We start from the raw sequence: 22,005 nt of genomic DNA, 5'->3' as shown, positions 1-22,005 counted from the left end.
AATTAAAAGGGAACGATTGAAAGTGAAGAGGGTATTGGGAGCTGTTTGCATGCAAGCAGACACAGAGACCAGAGACAGGGCCTGAGCAGCGGAGCAAGAACCCGAGACCCTCGGAAGCGGGACTTTAAAGGGCGTCATGACAGACTCTCGACATGGGGGATGAAGGCAGGCGAAGAGGAGATTTTCTGGTTTAGGCTTAGGAGATATACTTTGAAGATTGATTTCTACTAACAAGAATAGACTCATGTTAATAGGAAAGCTTCTTTAAAGAGTTCGTTTTTTGTTTTTGTTTTCAGGATGGAAGAAACAGTACGAAATCTACTGCAGAGTCAAGGGCCTCCTGAGCAGAAGAAAGAGACTGCTAATCCAATGGTCTCTCAGGTACCTCCTGCTTCTTACTCGTGGCTGGACACTCTGGTCGGCTGGTTTTCCTCACATTTCTCTAGCTCGGTCCTCCTTCACTCAGAGAGGAATAACCAGGGTGGGCCAGCCCCGGTGCTGTGAGCCCCCAGCTGCCTCTGCTGGAGGAATCATGTGCATGTTTGTTTAACACATTCATTTTTGTGACCTCTGAATGTGAAACATTGTAGATTTGGTGTAGGAAGATGTAAAGAATAAGTATGCAGCACAACCCAGAGACCTATGCAAGTCTCCCTGTGCTCTGTGCTCAAGGCTAGAAGGTGTCCTGGGAACACAGCAGGGAGTGGCTGTCCCATCTGGGGTTCAGGAATCCTTCCCGGAGAGGAGAGGGATGACCTTGAAGGTGGGCCTGAGGAATAGAGCACAAGAGGAAGGCCACTGGAGGCAGAGGGGAGCCTGGGCAAGGGTGTAGGGCTGTGCACCTGCATGGAAGGCCTGTGGAGAGTAAGAAGCTCAAGGTGACCAGGTCATAGCCTGGCGAGAGCAGAAGGGTGAGGCTGAGAGTGCACGGGAGACCGGGGTGTGGTCCCACTGTGTGCTGCACTCGGTGTGGCCTTGCACCTCGGCCGTGTGGAGCCGAGAGGTCCAAAGAGAGTAAGTGGTCAGAGAAGTAACAACTGTCATCTCCCTGCAGCCCGTATCCCAGGGCTCCTGAACACGAGCAAGGTGACCAGGCAGGAAAGCAGGCCACCTGGTCTGAGTAGGGCCCAAGCTGGCCACACAGATGAGAAGGCCCTGGCAGGTGTAGAGAAACACTTGTGGATAAATAAAGGACTTTTATTGGGAATAACTTAAAATCACAAATGTAGACCCAATATTCCTTGTGCCACTGTGCAGGGAAAGCTAACAAAGCTAAGGAAGGCAAGGAAATGGGCCAAATGTGAGGCCAGCTCTGCGGAGCCCTCGGTGTTTGCTGGCTTAAAGGAAGTGAGTTTGGGAGGTGAGCGAGGCGCACCTGGTGAGGGTCGTTCACAGCAGCTCTCTCAGTTCCTGGGCTCAAGGCTCCGCAGCCTAGTTTGCTATGAGAGAGTGGAGGACTCTGATCAGACAAGTTAAGAAATCTACTAGTTTGATTCCCGGGTCAGGGCACATACAGGAACAGCTCAATGTTCCTGTCTCTTTCTCAAAAAAGGAAGGAGAGAGAGAGAGAGGGAAGAAGGGAGGGAGGGAAGGAGAAATCTAGGCAGAGTTAACTTTAAGAAATCTACGTCCTCACTTGAAACATATACAGGACTTCTTTAGAACGACAGGACAGCTGTTCTCCATCTCCAGTGAATACAATGCAAGGAGTTGACTTAAGCTGCCACGAAGACATTATAGTTAGTGCCACGAAGACAAAAAAATCACTAAACCCCAAAATATTCTTTTTGAAGGGGTAGTCTTTACCTAGGGAATGCATGATCCTCCTTTCCTGGTGTGCAATCACCTAAAGTTCGGATAAGGGTTTAAATCCTCCTAGCCCTGAATTCTTCCTAGACATTACATCTGCTTTGGTAAAAAATTAAGGTATAAATTTTAAAAAAGGGGGTGTGTGGGGAGGGGGCTTGATTCTGCAGTAAGTAGTTCCGTGCAGCCTGAAAGAGTTACAGGCACCCAGACATATGCTGTGCGCTCCCCTGTGGCCCGGCGGCCTGTGGCGAGCTGACGACGCAGCATCACCGGTGCCTCATCCTCACACCTGGCTGCTCCGGCAGGCTCTGCTTTTCCTCTGCCCCTTCTCTTCCCATCTCTCTGCCACTGACAAGCCACATCTGTAGTGCAGACATTTAACATCTTCATCAGAATTCACTTTTATGAAACTGGAAGCTACTTAGAAAAAGTAGATATACTTTTTAAAAAATGCGTTTTAAAACTGTTTTCTCTCTGTAACCCAGTCTATTAGATCTGGGACCTTGGTGCTGTCCTGCAGGCAGAAGGCAGTAAATCAGTTGAATTAATACTGTATGGAAGAAATTTTTCAGTCATTCTGCTAACTGGCCTCAGGCTCATTCTGTGGAAAATAGCAGACAGACGTGGGTTTCAGGACCCATAAGGTGACTTGTGCATTCAACAGATAATTACTGAGCTTGTAGTATGTACTGGGTACAACTATGTGTCTGGGGAGTCAAGAAATGAGAATGGAGAGAAGGGAAAGAGAAGTCTGGCTGAGGCCCCGGGAGGTCCCTGTTGTCTCACAAATTCCGGCATTCTAAAGATGGCTAACAGCAGCCAAATAGGATTCCCAGGTGTACGGAATGATAAGTAGAGCAGCACATAGCTGACACCCTCCTGAAGTCAAATTGTGTGGTTCAGGTAGGAGCTGGGAGATGTATCGCTTCATAATGCCGGGTGGTATTAGCACACCTGACTCAGATTCTTCCAGCCTCGAGAGAGATTTCTGACAGGTCCCAGAGGCCCGGCATGGCAGAGGCCTGGGGGAAGCCAGAGTTGGTTTCGTTTTCCTCAGTGGAAGCGTTGGCTCTGAGCCTTCCCTGAGCTGATAAAACAGCAGAGCACCCGAGGTCTGGGTTCCAAGCCCATGCTAATTGCTTTGCACATCTTAAAGGGTGGGCCCTCCCTCCTTTCCTTCCTTGTTTCTGGTGTAATTTGTAACGTGCCTAATTCAACAGGGATTCTCTCAAAGAACAGTGGGCATTGCTCTTTAGCACTGGAAGCGGGCCCACCACGGGGCAGTCAGAGGCTTACAGTTGACCAGCGTGGCCTCGTGCAGTTCTTGACTCTTTTTTAATTTGGAAGATTTATATGACTTCAAGGTTTCTGCATGTAATGACATTGGTAACATTTTTATTTGACCACTTTTTTTTTTACCATTTTCATTTGAGTTCAAATTTACCTAGTTCAGTCTCATTGAATGTCCCCAGACTGTATATCATTCAGTCCCCATGACAGCTTTGTACAGGGGGTACTGTCGCTGTCTCCATTTTGCAGATGTGGACAGGGGCTGAGAGAGGTAGGTGCTTACATGAGACGCACAGCCTGGAGGTCGCCTGGAAGGGTTGAATCCTGGTCTGTCTGATGCAGTGGCCTTGAGCATAGTGATTCAGTGATGGAGCATAGTTCTCCAGATGATTATCTCAGTTGGGGCCTAAACATAAGGCTTTCCATGTTTTACCTAAAGCTCTCTACATTCATTCTTTCATTTATTCATCCAAATGACAGTTATTCACTTATTTGTTTACATAAATGTAGTAGTTTCCTATTGCTGCTATAGCAAACTCGGTGACTTAAGACCACACAAATTTGTTCTCTTGTAATTCCGGAGATCAGAAGTCTAAAATCATGGGGCTGGCATTCTTTCTGTAGGCTCCAGGGAAGAACCAGTTCCTTGCCTTTTCCAGACTCTAGCATTCCGGGGCCTGGATTCCTTCTTCTGTGGTCCCAGCGCGTAACTCCAGACTCTGGTTCCGTTCTCAGTCTCCTCTTTCTGAGGTTGACCCCCTGCCTTTCATAAGGACCATGGCATTACCTTAGACCCACCCAGATAATCCAGGATAATCTCCCTATTTCAAGATCCTAATGTAATCCCATCTGCAAAGCCCCCTCTGCCATGTAAGGTAATAGTCACAGGTTTCAGGCATTGGGATGTAGACACCTGGGGGTGGGGGACGTCCTTCTGTCCAGCACATGAAGTGACATATTAGTCTAGCAGCCTGGCAATACCTAGCAGACATTAAGCTAAGTGCTGGCCGTACAGAGATGCCTGCCTGACAGGGGCCTCTTCCCAGAAAGCTCAGCTTATAGGATGCTGGACTGTGGGGAGGAAAAGCAAGTCATCCCATATGTGTGCAGGGTGATAGGAGTCAGAGAGCAGCTAGCATGGGGCTCCAGGAACACCAAGGAAGATGCCACTGGACCCACTGCCCCGTTTGTTCTCCCTGGACCCTGCCCTCTGCCTCACACTTCTTTTTAATAATTCATTCAGACCCAGCACCAAGAATAGTCTACTTCATTAGGGGGAAAAAAAGATCTTAAAAAATTGTCTGCAGGGGAGCCTGAATAAATAGGAACAGTCTCAGTTTCCCTTCTCCTTTTTGTTTTTTCTTTCTCCAGTTTATTCTCTCCAGGTGTTTTGGGGTCTCTTTGGGCTGTGTTATATGTTCTTGTCACCAGCACCCTCTGTGCTGCTTTGTTGTAGCTGACACACTCCCCTGTCGCTGCTCCTCCCTCTGGCCCAGGAAGTGAACCCACGTTAGCCCATCCGTGCAGGAAGACAAGCAGATGCACACGTGGAAACGATAACGAGAGGAAAACGACCCTCGTGGGGACAGCCTCTGCCACTAACAGACGGTCACTTCAACTCCTGGGGCCCCTCTGTTTTCATGTTTGTAAAAGATGAGGCTTTGGACAAGATTGGGAATCACAAACAGAAATGCCTATAGTTACCAAATAAGAGTGGGCCAGGTATGAGAAAAATCAAGTGTCCTCTGGGGGTTTGCATTCGGTTTTTCTGCTTTTGACAAGAAAACGTGTACAGAGGTGTTTTTGTTTTGTTTTATTTTTTATTAAAATATAAAACTCATATAATAGCAACCCATACCTGGTTCAAAGCCAAAGGACAGTGGGGAGTGGTGGAGGCTGTGACACACTGGAGAGCCACCATGCAGCCTGGGGGCAGCCAGAGCTCAGCTGCGGCCGTCAGATGACCTAGCATGTGGACAAATGGCCACATGGCTGAAAGTAGATGAAATTCAGGTTTTATGGGCAATTTCTTAGTCTGTAAATAAGGCTTTTTTTTTAATACGTGAACACAATAAAACATATGTTAGAATGGCCCTGGATGTCCCAGGTTCAGTTTCTGGTCAGGGCACACAAGAGAAGCACCCCCATCTTCCTTCTCCCCATCTTCCTCTCCTGCAGCCAGTGGCTCTATGGAGTGTCAGCCCTGGGCACTGAGGACTGCTCGTGTCAGCCTTAGGCGCTAAAAAGAACTTGGTTGATTCGAGCATCAGCACCAGATGGGTCTGCCACGTGGATCCCCATCAGGGTGCATATGGGAATTTGTCTCACTATCTCCTCTGCTCTCACTTAAACAAACAAACAAACAAACAAACAAACAAACCATGTGTTAGACTAAGGACAGCCCTCAGAAGAGAAAGGTTTCTAAGGTTCCTTCTTGCTCCTAGAATACCAGGCTTTGGGGCTTCTTCGCAGTCTGTGAGGCCATGTTACATGAGTGTGACAGCATGCATCTGCCTGTAACACTGCGCCCCACCATTAGCCAACTCTTGCTGAGCACCTGTCATGTACCAGTCACATTTTAATCATTTTTACAGATGTGAGCTCATTGTCTTTTTATAAGAACCCTTTGAAATAGAGACTAGCATTTTCCTCATTTTACAGAAGAGGAAACTGAGGCACAGGCTATATTGCTTGCCCAGAGTTACATATTTCCAATGTTCGGTCACTTAAGCTTCTTTGCACCCTTTTACCTGGCTAAGTAGGTTGCCATAATCACCAAGTACAGTAACTTTGTCAAGAGCCACACTAGTCTCAAACCCAGGAGAGCACAGAGAGAGCCGGTGAGTGCTCAGTAGGGCGGCAGTGGTGTCCGTCTGCCCCTCTTCACCTCTGTGCTTTGTCCCGCCTTCCTGGAGAGCCCTGAGCTGTGTGTTTTCTGAGCCCAGCTCCATTATTCTTAATGATGGTCTGTGATCAGTCATTGATACCTTAGCCTGTGTTTAAAGCAATATAGTATGTCACCCAAGTTATTTACATTGGAAGTGATCTAACTGAAAATCAAAATGACTTTTTCCTTAAATAATTCCTTAAAAGTATTTTCAGATGTGACTAAGCAGCTGATGGTTTTGGAAAGGAACCTTTCTAGTTACCTTAAAATTTGTCAGTCATCAAATATAAATCGAGTTTCTTTAATGTGCGTGGAAAGCATGTGGCTGAGCCAGGGACCTCTTCACTGCAGCCCAGGGCCTGCCTGGTAGAGATGCTGCTTACTTTGCAAGTGATAATTCTAATCAGGATTGGGAAATGTTTGACTTTAGTCTTTACCTTCTTCTTCCCCAGTGATGACTTAAGTATACTTTAGGCAAATTGAAAAATTTAAGTGCACTAGAAAGAAAAGTTAGGGTTGAGAAATTATATTAAACAGTCAGTTACAAAAGATACCTAAGAAAGCTCTTTTAAATAGCAATAGTCCTAGTGTATTCAAAGTGAATTGTCCAAACTTCTTACATAGTAGCATTTTTTTCTTGAGCGTATGTAAATACAAGGCAAAACTGAAGTTTTGTGTTTGCAGTTTGCAGAAGCTCTAAGGTTCCTGACTCTATTTCCTGGTTGAGTATCAGGATCACCTGAGGGAACCTTACCGGATTCTGCTGTCTGGGGCCTCCTGAAAGCTTCTAACTTAGGAGGAGCTGTTTTGTTTTGTCATTTCCAAGTTTGATGAGTCATCTTCATTCCTCCAGTCTGTGTATTCGCAACAAGTGAGGTACTTCAGGACCCATGCACTCACCAGTGTCCCCTCATTTTGCAAAGGAGAAAAGGGAATTGAAGTTCACAGTCCAGTTCTCAGTCCAGTGCAGAGCTGAGCATGTACCTACGCTGCGTCTACACTGCTCTTTACACACACACAGTACTTGTTTCTGTAAGTGCTCAGGCAGCTAATTAGCCAAGAGAACTGAACTCTTTAGAGAACTTGACTGTAATGTATACACATTATTCAGAAAAGTGCTCCATTTTTTATTTTCTACCTAAACAAAATAAGGTAAAAAATGCAAATACATGGCCCAGCAGTCAGTGCTTTCAGAGAATGCACACCAGCTGGAAAAAAAGATCTAAAAGTCTACTATCTTTTGAAAGAGTAGCTAAGTCACTGCATGAGTATTTATAAAATTGTAATGCACAATAGGATAGGAAAGATTGTATTGAGTGCTTTTATTTATTCTGTGGTCTGTAATCCCAGCAAGTCTCAAGTTCTTCTTGATTTTGCTTTAAGAAATCTGGCCTTTTATGAGGCTGGCCCAGCCTGATAAAGTGGTGTTGCCATCCCCTCAAAATAAAAAGAAATTTGGCCTTTTCTTTCAATTGCTGTGAACTTTGAGTAGCTACTGAGCTGGGTAATGGGAATAAAGGGAGTATTTTTATTGTGTGTTAAGTTGTAAAGGACTGAAAGTGGTCCTTGAGGAAGCAGCTTTCTTCCTTTCTCTTTTTATTTTTTATTTATTTATGTTTTTTAGAGCAACATCCCCTATTCATATGAGTTTAGATGAAGAAGGCAGGATTTCTGAAAGCCAAAGTGTATGATGAGATGCAGTACAACCAAAAAAACATTGTCCTACATAAAATATTTCTCTTCTCTTTTGAAATCATTCTGTAAGGTGAGTTTATGATTTTGTGCTCTACAGAAATAGCTTTTTTAAAACCCCAGAAGTTTCCAACAGTCTCCTTTAGGAGCACCTGCTTGTTAGCCCAACTGGATAAGGAGAACATTCATTTCTGTGATTCCAACATCATATTAAATGCTTTGAAAGGAATGGAGGCATTATAATTCTATCACTAAGAGTTTAAATACATACTTCTTGGGAATTTAAAATCCTTGTTTTAATGGATTCCGAGTCTACTTTCTCATTCTCAGTTTCTACCTAAATTCTCTGCTCAGACGTGAATACTGTTCTTGTTAGATACTTTGACCCTGAACTGAACTCTTACCAAGTGAAAGTAAGAATATAGCCTCTCTGTTGAAACATATGTAACCTATGAATGAATGGTGCCCTGGAAAAGCACCTTTTCATACAGGTGAGCTGCTTTTTGCCAATGAACGTGAACCACTTTCTTCAGTTCATTTCAGCAGAGGCCAGACTTTATTTTAGAAACTCAGATAGTGTCTTAAGTCAGGAGGTTCTGTGGATAGAATCCAAAGATGTTGCTTTTTAGTAAGTGTGTGGCTTGGGCAAATATTTAGGGCACTTCAGATCATTAACCAGGCATATCAGTTATTTTTTCCTCTTAGGAAACATATAAATTTGAACAGAGCAAAATTACGATGATATCCATTCTTGAACTTGAATTCTATTTTCTGAACTCACCTAAGACTACAAAACTAAATTTTCTTTATTTTAGGATTTGGCTTATCAATGCTTTATGAAATGGAGATAAAGTAGTCTGTGGGTGAAGATGTACAATTTTCCTGAGATCTCTCCTATACAGTAACCTTTCAGATATATTATACTTATTGATTTTGTCTGCACAGTGAGCCCAGCATGGCAATGAAGAGGAATTGTCAGGGGTGGGGTGCAAGAAAAATGGTCTGGCTAGGGTCTGCTGTCTGCAGTGAAGCCATTGCAGAATTCAGGTGTTAATCGGCCTGAGAGGCACATCTGAGGAGGCAGAACCAGAGGCTTTGCTGGCTCAGGAGCTTGTGCCTGGGACCTGGACAGCAGCTTCCAGACTGGGAAAAGTGGCCATCTGCAAAAAAGTAACTTCTCAAGGACTCCGATGTAAGACAAGGAATCAGGCACAATCAGGTTCTCAACATACTTGCACCCCAACCCAGAACAACGTCACAGATTCTCCAGCAGCTGAGCCTATGCCTTGGCATGTTTTAAACTGTATCCCCGTGATTCTAGTATGTCACTAGATTGTGACTCAGTCACCACCATAACCATGAAGATCTTTTCTAACCAGCTCAAACCTATGAGAAAGAGTGCAGAAGGGGATTGATAAAGAAGTAGAGTGTAGTGAATGTACTTTATGGAAATTCAATGATTACTTTCCATCCCACTAATACTTTTGCTGTTGCCTAGAAGGACAGGTTATCTAATCTTAGTTACTTAAGGCTATGCCAGTGTGCCAGTGTCCAAAGCTAGAGGATTTGTACCCCTACTCCCAGGCACTGGGCTCTGTAACCCTCTCAGGCTTTGGAACGGTGACAATGGTGAAGAAGCTCACTGAACACATGTTGTTCCCCCCCATGTCCGTCTGTCTGACAGCCACTCATTCAAATATAAATACCAACAATGCTCTGTGTTTCTTCTTCTTCCTGTGTCAGAGTTTATTTAGATTAATAATGAGAAGAAGCAACTTGAGGAAGGGAAAGTCATAGAACCCTGGTCGGCAAACTGTGGCTCACGAACCACAGGCGGCTCTTTGGCCCCTTGAGTGTGGCTCTTCCACAAAATACCACGTGCGGGTGCTACCTCCATAAGGAATGTACCTACCTATATAGTTTAAGTTTTAAAAATTTGGCTCTCAAAGGAAATTTCAATCATTGTACTGTTGATATTTGGCTCTGTTGACTAATGAGCTTGCTGACCCCTGTCATAGACCATAAAAAAGAATGCCACAGTCCTGGCCACTTGGCTCAGTGGTAGAGCATCGGCCTGGTGTGTGGAAGTCCTGGGTTCGATTCCCGGTCAGGGCACACAGGAGAAGCGCCCATCTGCTTCTTCACCCCTCCCTCTCTCCTTTTTCTCTGTCTCTCTCTTCTCCTCCCGCAGCCAAGGCTTCATTGGAGCAAAGTTGGCACGGGCACTGAGGATGGCTCCATGTCCTCTACCTCAGGCACCAGAATGGCTCTGGTTAAAATGGAGCAACGGCCCAGGTGGGAAGAGCATCGCGCACTGGTGGGCATGCCAGGTGGATCTCAGTCGGTATATGCGGGAGTCTGTCTCTCTCCGTCCCTGCTTCTCACTTCAGAAAAAAATAAAAAGAATGCCACGAACTCACGGCAACCCCTGACTTTGGAGAGGTCACACATATCAGGGGGAGTGGTTAGGAATACAGGAGAAAAAGTTCCAGGCTCAGACAGACTGCAGGAAGATCCCACTTTCCTCTCTCCACTAGTTTTGTCATCTGGGACACCTTAATCCATGAGTCTCACTTTGCTCTTCTCTATAATGGGTATAATAAGGCTACATGGAAAGGCTGCTATCTTTGAAGTGCTCCCCCAGACATTCCATCTAATAACTGGAGAAAGTATGTAACCTGCACAGCACATATTAAACAGCTGGTGAACAGTAGCTATTATGCATTGTTGTACATCTATAGCCCTACCTATCTACTCATCTATTCTCTCTTCACACAGTTCTTATACTTATCCTGTTCCACTCTAGAACACCCTAGGAACTAGCACCATGGACACTGCTAAAAAATATAAAAGTCGGCCCTGGTCGTTTGGCTCAGCGGTAGAGCGTCGGCCTGGCATGCGGGGGACCCGGGTTCGATTCCCGGCCAGGGCACACAGGAGAAGCGCCCATTTGCTTCTCCACCCCTCCGCCGTGCCTTCCTCTCTGTCTCTCTCTTCCCCTCCCGCAGCCAAGGCTCCATTGGAGCAAAGATGGCCCGGGTGCTGGGGATGGCTCCTTGGCCTCTGCCCCAGGCGCTAGAGTGGCTCTGGTCGCAGCAGAGCGACGCCCAGGAGGGGCAGAGCATCACCCCCTGGTGGGCAGAGCATCGCCCCTGGTGGGCGTGCCGGGTGGATCCCGGTCGGGCGCATGCGGGAGTCTGTCTGACTGTCTCTCCCCGTTTCCAGCTTCAGAAAAATACAAAAAAAAAAAAAAAAAAAAAAATATATATATATATATATATATATATATATATAAATAAGTCTTAGAGTTGGAGAAAATGACAAAACTCTTAGAAATGCAGACATTTTAGAAGTACTAAACCCAAGATTAGGTTCCCAGACAGAGAGAGCATTTTGGATAGTATCTTCTCCCACTGCCCAAATATTAAATACATCATTCCATGTAAGAAATAAAGAATTAAGAAAATACCTATGGCCAGTACTTGAAGAAAATTTCACACAGTGTTGTTTTGTTAAAACACAGACGAGAAAACAAGGAAATGATCAATTCCAGGTCAGAGCCCCACTGTCTGTGGAGTCTACATATCCCCCTCCCATGTCTCTGGATTCTTCATAGGGACTCTAGTTTCCTCCCACATCCTATACTGCACGTGAGGTGTGCTGGCATGCCAGTGCTGTCCCTGTCTGAGGCGGCGTGGGTGTGTGGGTGAGTGGCCCTGTGATGGAGGGGTGTCCTGTCCAGATGAGCCCTACCTTGTGCCCTGAGGCGCCTTGCAGAGGCTCTGTAGGAAAGAACTATCTTACTTGTTTTATTCATCTTTCTTATATAGAGCTCTATGTTACCTTAGTCATTAATATTAGAAGTGGTTTAGGTCTTGCTTCATTTAGAAGTCTCTTGATGTTTTTGTGACCAGAAATATGCTATAGGAATTTAACTGTTGCTTCTTCAACTAGCCCACGGTAAAGTGGTTTCATTAGATATCATATCATTTAAAGTCACAGATTCCAAGACTCTATCCATGAAGTGAAGACTTACTGTTCTTAAAGGAAGGTCATTTACATGCTGGTGTGAACTATAAACTCATCTCAGGAAACTGGAATTAGGATGTGGGATTTGGAGGGGAAGGAGACAGGAAAATGATTTTCCTAAAGGTATTTAGCAGTTTATGATCCTCTGTTGATGGAGTAAGTCTCTATGAGACTTTACCTTGACAAGGGTGCCAAAGAAGAAGTGTTAGGAAGCAGCATGAATAGAGAGATGAAGAGAAGGCCAGCAATTGCAACTTACAGATTACAACTAGCGTTTCTATTGTTTGCCAAGTGCAACATGCGTCCAGAGGGAGAGAGAGCACTGCTCCTCATTGACCTCCTGCCTTCACAGTCTCAGGATCCAGACCTCAGGCTGGTACGACCATAGTAACTACTGAAGGCTCAATATGCATTCTCAGCGCCATTTACTGCATGCCTTCTGTGTGCACCATCTATCAAGGTGACAAGTTCAAAGGAATTTTTGCAAGCCCATTGAATTGGGGTCTTTAATGGCTTATTTTCCGGCCTCATCTGTTTAAATGAACAAGCAAAAATTGATCATCATTCATGATGATTTCATTGTTGTAAACAGTATTAAAGTATATATTTTTCCAAATGTGTTTGTTCTGTTTGGTAGGCTTGCCAGTCCACTCCCTCAATAATAAATTTTGTTTCTGCAAATTAGCAAGGTAAATTTCTATAAATTAGCATGGTAAATCTATTTCTCCCTATTAAGGCCAAGCCTATAGCTTAGTCTGAATGACTAAGCCTCTACCGTAATTATAAGTGAAGATATGAAAACAATTCCATTGCAAGTATTCTTTTTTATTTCACTGACAAAATGTCTTGTAACTATATCCTTATGGTATGAATTAGGCTATATTTCTCTCGAGTCACTATATTTAATTTTTCTAATCTTTCTATTATTGTTTTTTTTTTTCTCCTCTTTGACTTTTTATGTCCTTGTTTTCTCCTGAGCATTGCATAACCACCATTGGAAACTTAGTAGTGAAAATTACCACAATAATAATCAGTGTGTGTTTTATACTTTTACAACATCATCTCAGTTGATCCTTACATTAACCGTTCAGAATAGGAAGGGCAGGAAGTCCATCTTCACTGTACAGGTGAAGGAGCGGAGTTTCACTGCAGCAGATGTTTTTATGAGCATTGTGTAGAGTCAGGTGACAGGGGACTTGGTCTGCCAAGCCACGGAGGCTTTCTTTAATCAATAGACCTGGTCTTTTGATTCTAAGTCCCATAGTCTTGCAGGGGGAGCACTAATTATATTCTGTACCATGGTTCCCAAATCTCTCTATGCCTTGGAATCATCTGGAGAATTTTAAAAATTAGTGTTGTCCTGATTCCACCCCAGGGATTCTGTTTTAATTGGTCTGGGGTGTGGCTAGGTCTTGATGGTTAAAAAAAACTCCACAAGTCAATCCTAATGTGCAGCCCTGTTTGAAAACCACTACACTACACAGTATTAGGTTTAGCTGCACATATTTTTTCTTATTCATCCTGCTAATGCTTCCTGCAACCTGGGTCTTGTTTTCATTAGCCTGCAACCAGCATTTCCCCAGAGTAGCCAACCTGGTACTTCTGTTAGAAGGCACATTGAACTTCTGGGGAAGGTAGGAGTTGAGTTAGTCCTTGAAAGACAGTAAAAGTTATATAAATGGAAAGTGCTTTGGTTCTATGGCTTCTCTGATGAGAGACTGCAGAGGGGTATGAGTATTTCACTGATGCACAGCAAAGGATTATGGGTACTCAGGTGAGAAGAACCAGAGGATTATGGGTAAACTTAAATAATTTTTTTTTCTTTTGTAATGTGAAAGGAGGGGTGATAGTGAGACTGACTCCTGCATGTGCTGCTACCAGGATCCACCTGGCAACCCCCACCTGAGGCTGACACTTGAACCAACCAAGCAACCAAGCTATCCTCAGTGCCTAAGGCTGATACTTGAAACAATCAAGCCACTGGCTGCAGGGGAGAAAGGGAGAGAGAAGGGGAGAGGGAGGAAGAGAAGCAGATTGTCACTTCTCATGTGTGCCCTGACTGGGGATACAACCTGGGAGGTCTGCATGCTAGACTAACACTCTATCCACTGAGCCAACCAGCCAAGGCCAACTTAAAGCTTTTAGAGGTCAACACACTGGGTTCAGATCTTGAGTGGATCTCTCACAAGCTGTGAAATTTTTGCAGATTTGCCTCACCTCTCAGGGCTTGGGGACTTCATTCCCAGCCATTTTCAGCGCATGGGTTAGTAGTGAGCCCATTGCTAGGAGGCCCTTGTGGGTCAGCAGGCAGTCCAGGACTTGAGAAAACATGAGGACATGGCACAGGTCGGCCAATGAGCCATTCAGGAAAATGATGGGAGCATAGGAGGTGCTGCAGAGACCCCAGGTAGGATGGACAGAGGCCAGTGCAGATGTCTAGGGAAATACAAGTACTGAGGAAAACCCTGCTGATGGAAGGCCCTGCTGGAAACGGAAAATTATTTCAGCTGAATAAACAGGAGGGGACCGTGGACACAAAGAAAACAAGACAAGATTCTCAATTTGTCCTAATTAATGTTGCCTGCTAACTGTGCTTGAGGCTTATTTTCCTTTTTAAAAAATTCAAACCATTAGCAAGTTTTAGAAAGTTACCAAACTAAGTCTTCATCCTCGATGTAGGGAACACCAGACCCTGAGAAACTGGAAACGTGCAGCGAGGAAACGGGTGGCGGCTCCACAGCGGATCCTCACGGTGAACTCTCGGTCCCCTCTCAAAGCCCTTCACTTGGAGCTCAGGTTTCAGAGTGGCCTGAACCGTGATTGCTTTCCAGTCTTTTACCAGTGTCTGAGGTGGTCTGGGTGCACCAAGTCCATGGAGCTTAGAGGCGGTGGAAACTGAGCAGGATCCTTACTGTGGAACAAGAGATATAGCCAGAGTGCTTCAGAGCTTCCGAGCGTGTGTTTTAGTGATGGGAAGTCTGTAAAGTGAGCATCTGGTATCTTGGATTTCAGGGCTACTTAGAAGGGGTCAGATAATCTCATAATTGATTAGAGTAGCCAAGAGCGTGGGCCATGTTTACCAGCTGTGTATTGTCATGTTGCTGCATACAAGGTGGGAGCCTCTGTTATCCATGATTTTCTGAGGAAAATTTTATAGTGGGACACATGAAGGTCAGTGACAATGTCAAAATGAACAGGATAGTTAGCAAGTCCTGGATGCTCAGAAGGCAAAAAGTTACCTCCAATACCCAGCCATCTCATTTTGCACATAAAAAAAGCAATGCCACAGAAATCCAAGGGGCTTCACCCAGGCTGCACTGATCACGAGTGGCAACCTGGAACGAGAAACCAGTTTGGTAGCCAGTCTTATAATTCTCCTCTTCCTGTGGTGGCAGAAAGTGGCTTGGCACTAAGATGACTATTGGTGGGATCTAGAAGACTATTTGCTGGAGTCGTTGGAAGACCTCTGGGAAAGACAGTTTGTCTCAGGGACCACAATTTCCTTGGTTCCTTATTCTTTGAATGCACAGAGATTTCGCATTAAGAAATGATTAGTCAAGTTTTTGATGCACACATACTTTGCTTTTCTAATGATCTTTACGATCATGTTTATTTCTGATAACTTATCCGCACTTCCTTCCTTCTCCTGCCAAGATGAGCCACCTGGCCGGTTGCAGATGTCTTCCCCAAACACTCCCACCTCTGCTCCCACTGTGACTATGAGTGGCTTGTCAGAAGGCACATCCCAGTTGATGACAGAGAATCACCTCAATTGATAGCTTCCTGCGCTTTTAGGGGATAAAGATAAAAATAATAGTTCTAATGTCAGAAAACACACCAGGACAATTTTGCTGGCAAAATGTCTTCAATAAAATTCTCAAACAATTGCCCTATGCACTGATTTTGTCTGACTAGAGAAAGCAGATATTAATGTTAATTGAACTAGAAGAAAAAGTCACATTCTTTCTTTACCTTTAAGCTCCATTTAGGTGCAAATAGTAGGTGAGGCTTTTCTGAGTTCTTTTTTTTTTTTTTTTTTTTTTGTATTTTTCTGAAGTTGGAAATGGGGAGGCAGTCAGACAGACTCCCGCATGCACCCGACCAGAATCCACCCAGCATGCCCACCAGGGGGCGATGCTCTGCCCATCTGGGGCATCGCTCTATTGCAACCAAAGCCATTCTAGTGCCTGAGGCAGAGGTCACAGAGCCATCCTCAGCGCCCGGGCCATCTTTGCTCCAATGGAGCCTTGGCTGCAGGAGGGGAAGAGAGAGATAGAGAGGAAGGAGAGAGGGAGGGGTGGAGAAGCAGATGGGCGCTTCTCCTGTGTGCCCTGGCTGGGGATCGAACCTGGGACTCCTGCACACCAGGTTAACGTTCTACCACTGAGCCAACCAGCCAGGGCCTTTTCTGAGTTCTGACACGAGCAACCGAGAGAATTAACTAAATAATCCATCTCTGACTTTCAAAAATACTACGAATGTACCTCATGAGAGCTCTTCTTTTAGATAAAACCAGGAAGGTGGAAGGTGGGAAGAATGGAGCACCTTGACCAGGAATGGGTCTGTGAGTCTCCAGAAGTTTCCAGGGCATTTTAAGATGAACAACTGTATGGCTTAAATGGTCATATGTTCCTGTGAGGTAGACGTGTAGTGGGAAGTTAGTTAAAGAAGAAGCGTGCAAAGTCTCATTTTCTAGGAGTGGAAGTCTATTTAACGGTGCTTTTATTTTTATGCTAATATTATATCAGCCCATTGCTTTATGTTTCTGATGGCAAAATGCTTGATTAAAACTAGTTTTCTGTCAAAAGTGCTTAAGAATAAGTGGTTCAGCATTAAGCTTACTTACAGTGTCACTAGAGGTAAAATTATCATATTCAACAACCCTGGACATCTGCTGAGTGCCTTCCGTGTTGTGCAGGGTGTGGTGATGAGGGTGTGCATGTGGAGCATTATTCTTGCCCCTGAGGGTCTTACATTGGAATTGGGACCTGGGAACTGCATACAGTTCTGTTTACTGAATTAGGAATGACAGGGTAGTGTCTCCATGTGAACTAATTATTATTATTACATTTACACACTTAAAGAACTATTTCTTAGCAGAAGCAATTTTCTGCCAATTCAATTCAATTTAACAAAGTGAAAAAGATACGTAAATATAAATATTTCTCTGCCAGCAACTGTATACACACACATACACACACTATTTATAGCAGTATATAGTGCAGTATAGTATCTGACTGCATATATAGTATTGACCATATTTTTTGGAAATAAATTGGATATATTGGTTAGCTGACAATGTACATTTATGAGGAGAGTGCAATAGAAAAGTTTAAATTGCTTAAATTTACTTTAAATTAAAATTCTGTTCAGGAGTCTCAGGTATATTGGCTGTTGTGGGCCTATAAAAACCCCACCTATCACTAAGTAATCAGTGACTGAATTATTGGTTCATTTGGGGTGTCCTCCCATCAGGCTATGAGTTCAGCTTCCCTCTGGAGGCTCTCTGGCTTCCCAGACCTGTGAATTCTTTCAGAAAATGGGACAGAGGAGAAGCGGGAAGGAAAGAGAGACAGAATTTGAAAGAAAATGATGAGTTATTTTTAACGACCATTAACCACTGAAACCTTCCATCTCCATGACTTTCTACTGTTTTCGTTTCTTTCTGTTTGCCTTATACTCAGACAGCCATGCCTGGGCTACAAAGACATAATTTTGTTACGAATCTTCTTAAATGTCCAGTCACCTAGAGCACACCTTTATTGAAAATTACAGCTTACTTTTTCACCCACTTCTGTTCCACAGTAGAGTTTCCCTTTGTATAAAGTGCCTTTAGAACTGAACTTTTTTAAAGGAAATAAATGTTGCTGATAGATGGAACAGGCAATAAAAGCATCATCTGAAAATGTATTAATGTAACTTTACAGAGATGCTCAATATGGAAGACAGTCTGCAATATTGAGGAGCGTTTTGAGTGAAGAATAATAGGGAGTAGATGTGAATGATATGCCAGTGGCCATGAGTTTATATTCGAGACATAAAGAAAACATTTTGTTCTCTTATCCGTCATATATATTTAATCTCGGGGATCTAACTGTGTGCCTAGTTTACTTTGTAAGTCAAATCCGGGGATGAAAAAGAAGACTTTTATATGTTTTGCCTGACAGTAGTAATCTTAAACTGTGAACAAATTGGGATGTTCTTTTAAAATCCTGTGATTTATCTGACGCTATTTTTCCCCCTTTAAAATTTAGTATGCTAGTGCTGAACAAAAGCTGCTAGCAATCCCGGGGATTGTTTTTATGGTATGTTTTGAGGGGCCGTCTAAAGTGACAATATATTCTGTGCAGCCTCCCCACCACCAGAAAACAAATGAATAAATCACAAAAGTGGACAGGACCGGAGCTCACTGGGGCGGCTGTCAACCAGACAGCTGGCCTCTGCATTTCCATTCAGCTCTTAATAGGGTGTGTGTTTATATTTCAAACTAATTGAATCATCATTAACTGTGGAAGTGGTCATGGTTGGTTACACCTGTTCCGCTGAGAGCTGTGTGAGCCAGACCTGACACCTCTGATGAAATCACCCAGTCCCTGGAGGAGTGCTCTGGGCGCCGAGGGAGAGGGGCTGTCGGCATGGTTCACAGTCGGTAAAGATCACAGATTCTCGGGTAGCGTTCCCGCTAAGGACAGAGCTGTAAGTGCATGGGAAAGTCTGAAAGAGGTAACTGAGCTTGTGAAAGAGCATGACACAGGAAACCAGAACTGAATTTAAATTTTGGCTCTGCCACTTATTATTAAACAGGTCACTTAATAACCCATCAGAGCCTGTTTATTTTTCCCCGTTTATTAAAATATAGTAGACATACAATATTATATCAGTTTCAGGTATGCAAAACAGTGATTTGACATTTATATACCTTATGATGTGGTCACCATGATGAGTCTAGTAACCCTCTGTCACTGTTCAAAGTTATGATGATATTATTGACTATATTCCCTGTGCTGTACATCACACCCCGTGACTCATTTGTTCTGTAACTGAACAAAGCCTATTATTTTGTCTATAAAGCGAGCCTGGAATATCTTTCCCTCGTCCCTGTAGCTGTGAGTGTATAAATGGTGTGTATGAGGTTGTTTGGTTTAATTCTGAGGTGTTATACAAAGACTGGATGCTATTTATTATATTTTGTGTTCTGCAAAGAACAATTCATGCTACCACCACCCCAGTCTCTGCCTATGTGTGATTATTTCTAAATTATAGCTTTTTATATTTTTAATATAAATTAGTAGGCAGATATGACACATGGCTGAATCTTCAAAATGAAAAGAACTTCTGTTCTAACTTCTGTGACACTCACTTTTCACAGTTGGATGTCTTTTCATATCGCTATGATTTCCTTTTGCCATCTTCAAGCTGGAAAACTATGTGTACTTGAGGTGTTTTTTAAAACTTTTACTTTGGGTTCTTTTGAGCAGTGGTGAGAGATAGGGCGATCTGCATCAAAAATGAATGCGCTCGCACAGAGCATAGCTGCTGTTATCATCGCATACATTCCGTGCGTCTGCATGTAGGTCGCGTTTGCCGTCAGTGTTAAAAATGATGCAAATAGATGAGTGAATTTTCTTTATTTTTCTAAAGGCTTGTCACTAGGAGAGACTTGGAATTACTCCTCCCATAAGCAAATGCCTTAGGAGAACACTCATGTTGGGCATGATTTCCTGTGAGAGTTAGGAGTACTTTTTGCTAAATTCTTGCTTGTTCAGTGTGGTTCACCTGACCTTTCTCCTTACAGGCAGGGAATTGAATGTGCTAAATGCAGAAGTTAAGTGACTTCTAACAGAGGGCCCAAGAAGAGTACACAGCAGAAAGAGGGAAGGTTTTTTGTTTGTTTGTTTTGAGTGAGAGAGAGATACTATTAGGCAACATGTCTTCTACATGTCATTCGGCATTAAATCCCTGAACTTTAGCTGTGTTTTTTGTTTGTTTGTTTGTTTGTTTTGTTTTTGAGAGAGAGAGAGTCAGAGAAAGGGATAGATAGGGACAGACAGGAATGGAGAGAGATGAGAAGTACCAGTTTTTCGTTGTGACACCTTAGTTGTTCATTGATTGTTTTCTCATATGTGCCTTGACCGCGGGCCTTCAGCAGACTGAGTAACCACTTGCTCAAGCCAGCAACCTTGGGTCCAAGCTGGGGAGCTTTACTCAAACCAGATGAGCCCACGCTCAAGCTGGCGACCTCGGCGTCTGGAACCTGAGTCCTCCGCATCCCAGTCCAACGCTCTATCCACTGCGTTACTGCCTGGTCAGGCTAGCAGTGTTTTTAATACTTATGCCTCAGAGTTGAGTTTTTACGGATGATCACAACTGTATAAATTCAAGTTAGTCTCTACACAATTGTATAATTCAAGTTACTTACAGATAAAGAAGTTGAGAAACAAAGAAGCTGTGTGACTTACAGAACTGCACAGCTGGTCAGCAGCAGAGCTAGCACTGGAATGTAGGTTTCTTACTTCTGCTTGTTTTAAAATTCGTTAAAAACAGGGCTTTGTTCCCACCCTGGATAAGACTAGACACAGTAAGATGGAACTTATGGACCTCAAGAACCAGATGACATTCCTTTATCCTTTATAGCAGTGATTCCCAACCCCCGGGCCGCGGACCGGTACTGGTCCGTGGGCCATTTGGAACTGGTTCACAGAGAAAGAATAAATAACTTACATTATTTCAGTTTTATTTATATTTAAGTCTGAACGATGTTTTATTTTTAAAAAATGACCAGATTCCCTCTGTTACATCCGTCTAAGACTCACTCTTGACGCTTGTCTCAGTCACATGATACATTTATCTGTCCCACAATAAAGGCCGGTCCATGAAAATATTTTCTGACATTAAACCGGTCCGTGGTCCAAAAAAGGTTGGCGACCACTGCTTTATATTATCAAATGAAATGCCAAGGAATGTCCAAACAGGACACACACGGTCTTTCCCGTCTGCCCTAATTTGGGGATCTTCACTTCTCTTTACAATCTTGTGCTCAGACCAAGTGTCACTTCCCCAGGGCCACCATGTTGAGGTCAAGTCTTAGCACATACAACCAAGATAACCATGCACACCCTCTGGGGCTGAGCATGGGGGAGGGGCGACAATGTTTAAACTTCTCTTATTACTTCTCTGACTGAAATTGTGAGCCCATTGCACTCTCCTAAATCAGGACACTGATGGACAGATTTCTCCTTATTTTTTAAATAAAAACACGGGCAAGCAAGCATCATTTTTATATTAGGAAGGCTTTCCCAGCAGGGACATTGTTTTCCTTTCATGTAGCGCACATAGAACCTGCCTCTTGAACCTTAGTGCCCTTTGCCGTGGAAGCCATTTAAAGTGGTTACAAACTGTGAATACCATCTGCGGCTGAGAAAAAGCACACCCACAGGCTGGTGGGCATCGGGCTCTCAGAACTCAGAAACTGTGAGGGGTCTCTCATCACACTAGTACAGAGGAGTTTCTGTTGTGTACACCACCACCTGGTGCTTGCCCGCAGTTCCAGGGTACTATTAATAGCACTCCCCTCTACTCTCCAGTGGGTATTGGTTTGAATGATTAGTAATGTCTGTCCATTTACTTATTTATTATAAAAGTTAAATCAAATGCACAACCTCAATGACTTGCATAAAGTGAAAGTCATTCATTTTTTGGGGCTGGAGATCTTTGTCCAGAGGCTCTTAAACTTTGACATAGATTAAAATTACCTGGGGCATTCTCTGAAATGAAAAGTCCTGCCTTCACTCTTAGATATTGTGACTCATTAGGTCCAGAGTTGGCTAAAGCATCTGAATTTTCAACAAGCAGCATGCCTCTCCTCCCCTCACCCATTGACTCTGAACAGCAGTGACCTAAGGAAATGCTAGTGACTTGTCATTGTTGGAGGAACTGCATACTAAGGTGTCAAAATTGCAAAAAATCAAGATGTACAAACTATGAGGGCTCATTCCATGAGCATGTCATAGTTCATTCAACTCTTGCTCAGACTATTGCAGTGGCATCTTATTTTCCCCACATCTTTGTCAACCTCCCCTCCCTCTGTCCTCCACACTGTACCAGAGAGCTATTTCAGGGCCCAAATCCTACAGTAGCTATACGCACACACACTCACACTCTTGAGAACAGTCGATGGCTTCCCACAGCCCACAGGGTATATGCCAAGCGCCTTGACTGTGCCTGGCCGCAACAGCCCACCCAGCTCGCTTCCCTCCCCAGCCACACAGACCACCCTTCAGTCTTGTTAAACTGCCCTC

At 43.9% G+C, this 22,005-nt stretch overlaps 1 protein-coding gene across 1 annotated transcript in view; it reads left to right on the top strand.

The window, feature by feature from the left end:
• The window catches only part of NCKAP5 (NCK associated protein 5), a 1,041,554-nt gene that overhangs the window by 695,284 nt on the left and 324,265 nt on the right, over positions 1–22,005 (top strand). Inside the window, exon 6 of the mRNA XM_066346570.1 lies at positions 297–381. Within this exon, the coding sequence (XP_066202667.1) occupies positions 297–381 (85 nt within the window). The remainder of the gene's footprint in view (positions 1–296; positions 382–22,005) is intronic.

This window comes from Saccopteryx leptura, chromosome 7, assembly GCF_036850995.1.
Source record: "Saccopteryx leptura isolate mSacLep1 chromosome 7, mSacLep1_pri_phased_curated, whole genome shotgun sequence".
Classification (NCBI taxonomy): Eukaryota; Metazoa; Chordata; class Mammalia; order Chiroptera; family Emballonuridae; genus Saccopteryx; species Saccopteryx leptura.
The sequence above is the reverse complement of the archived record's forward strand: the minus strand, read 5'-3'. Positions and strand labels throughout refer to the sequence as shown.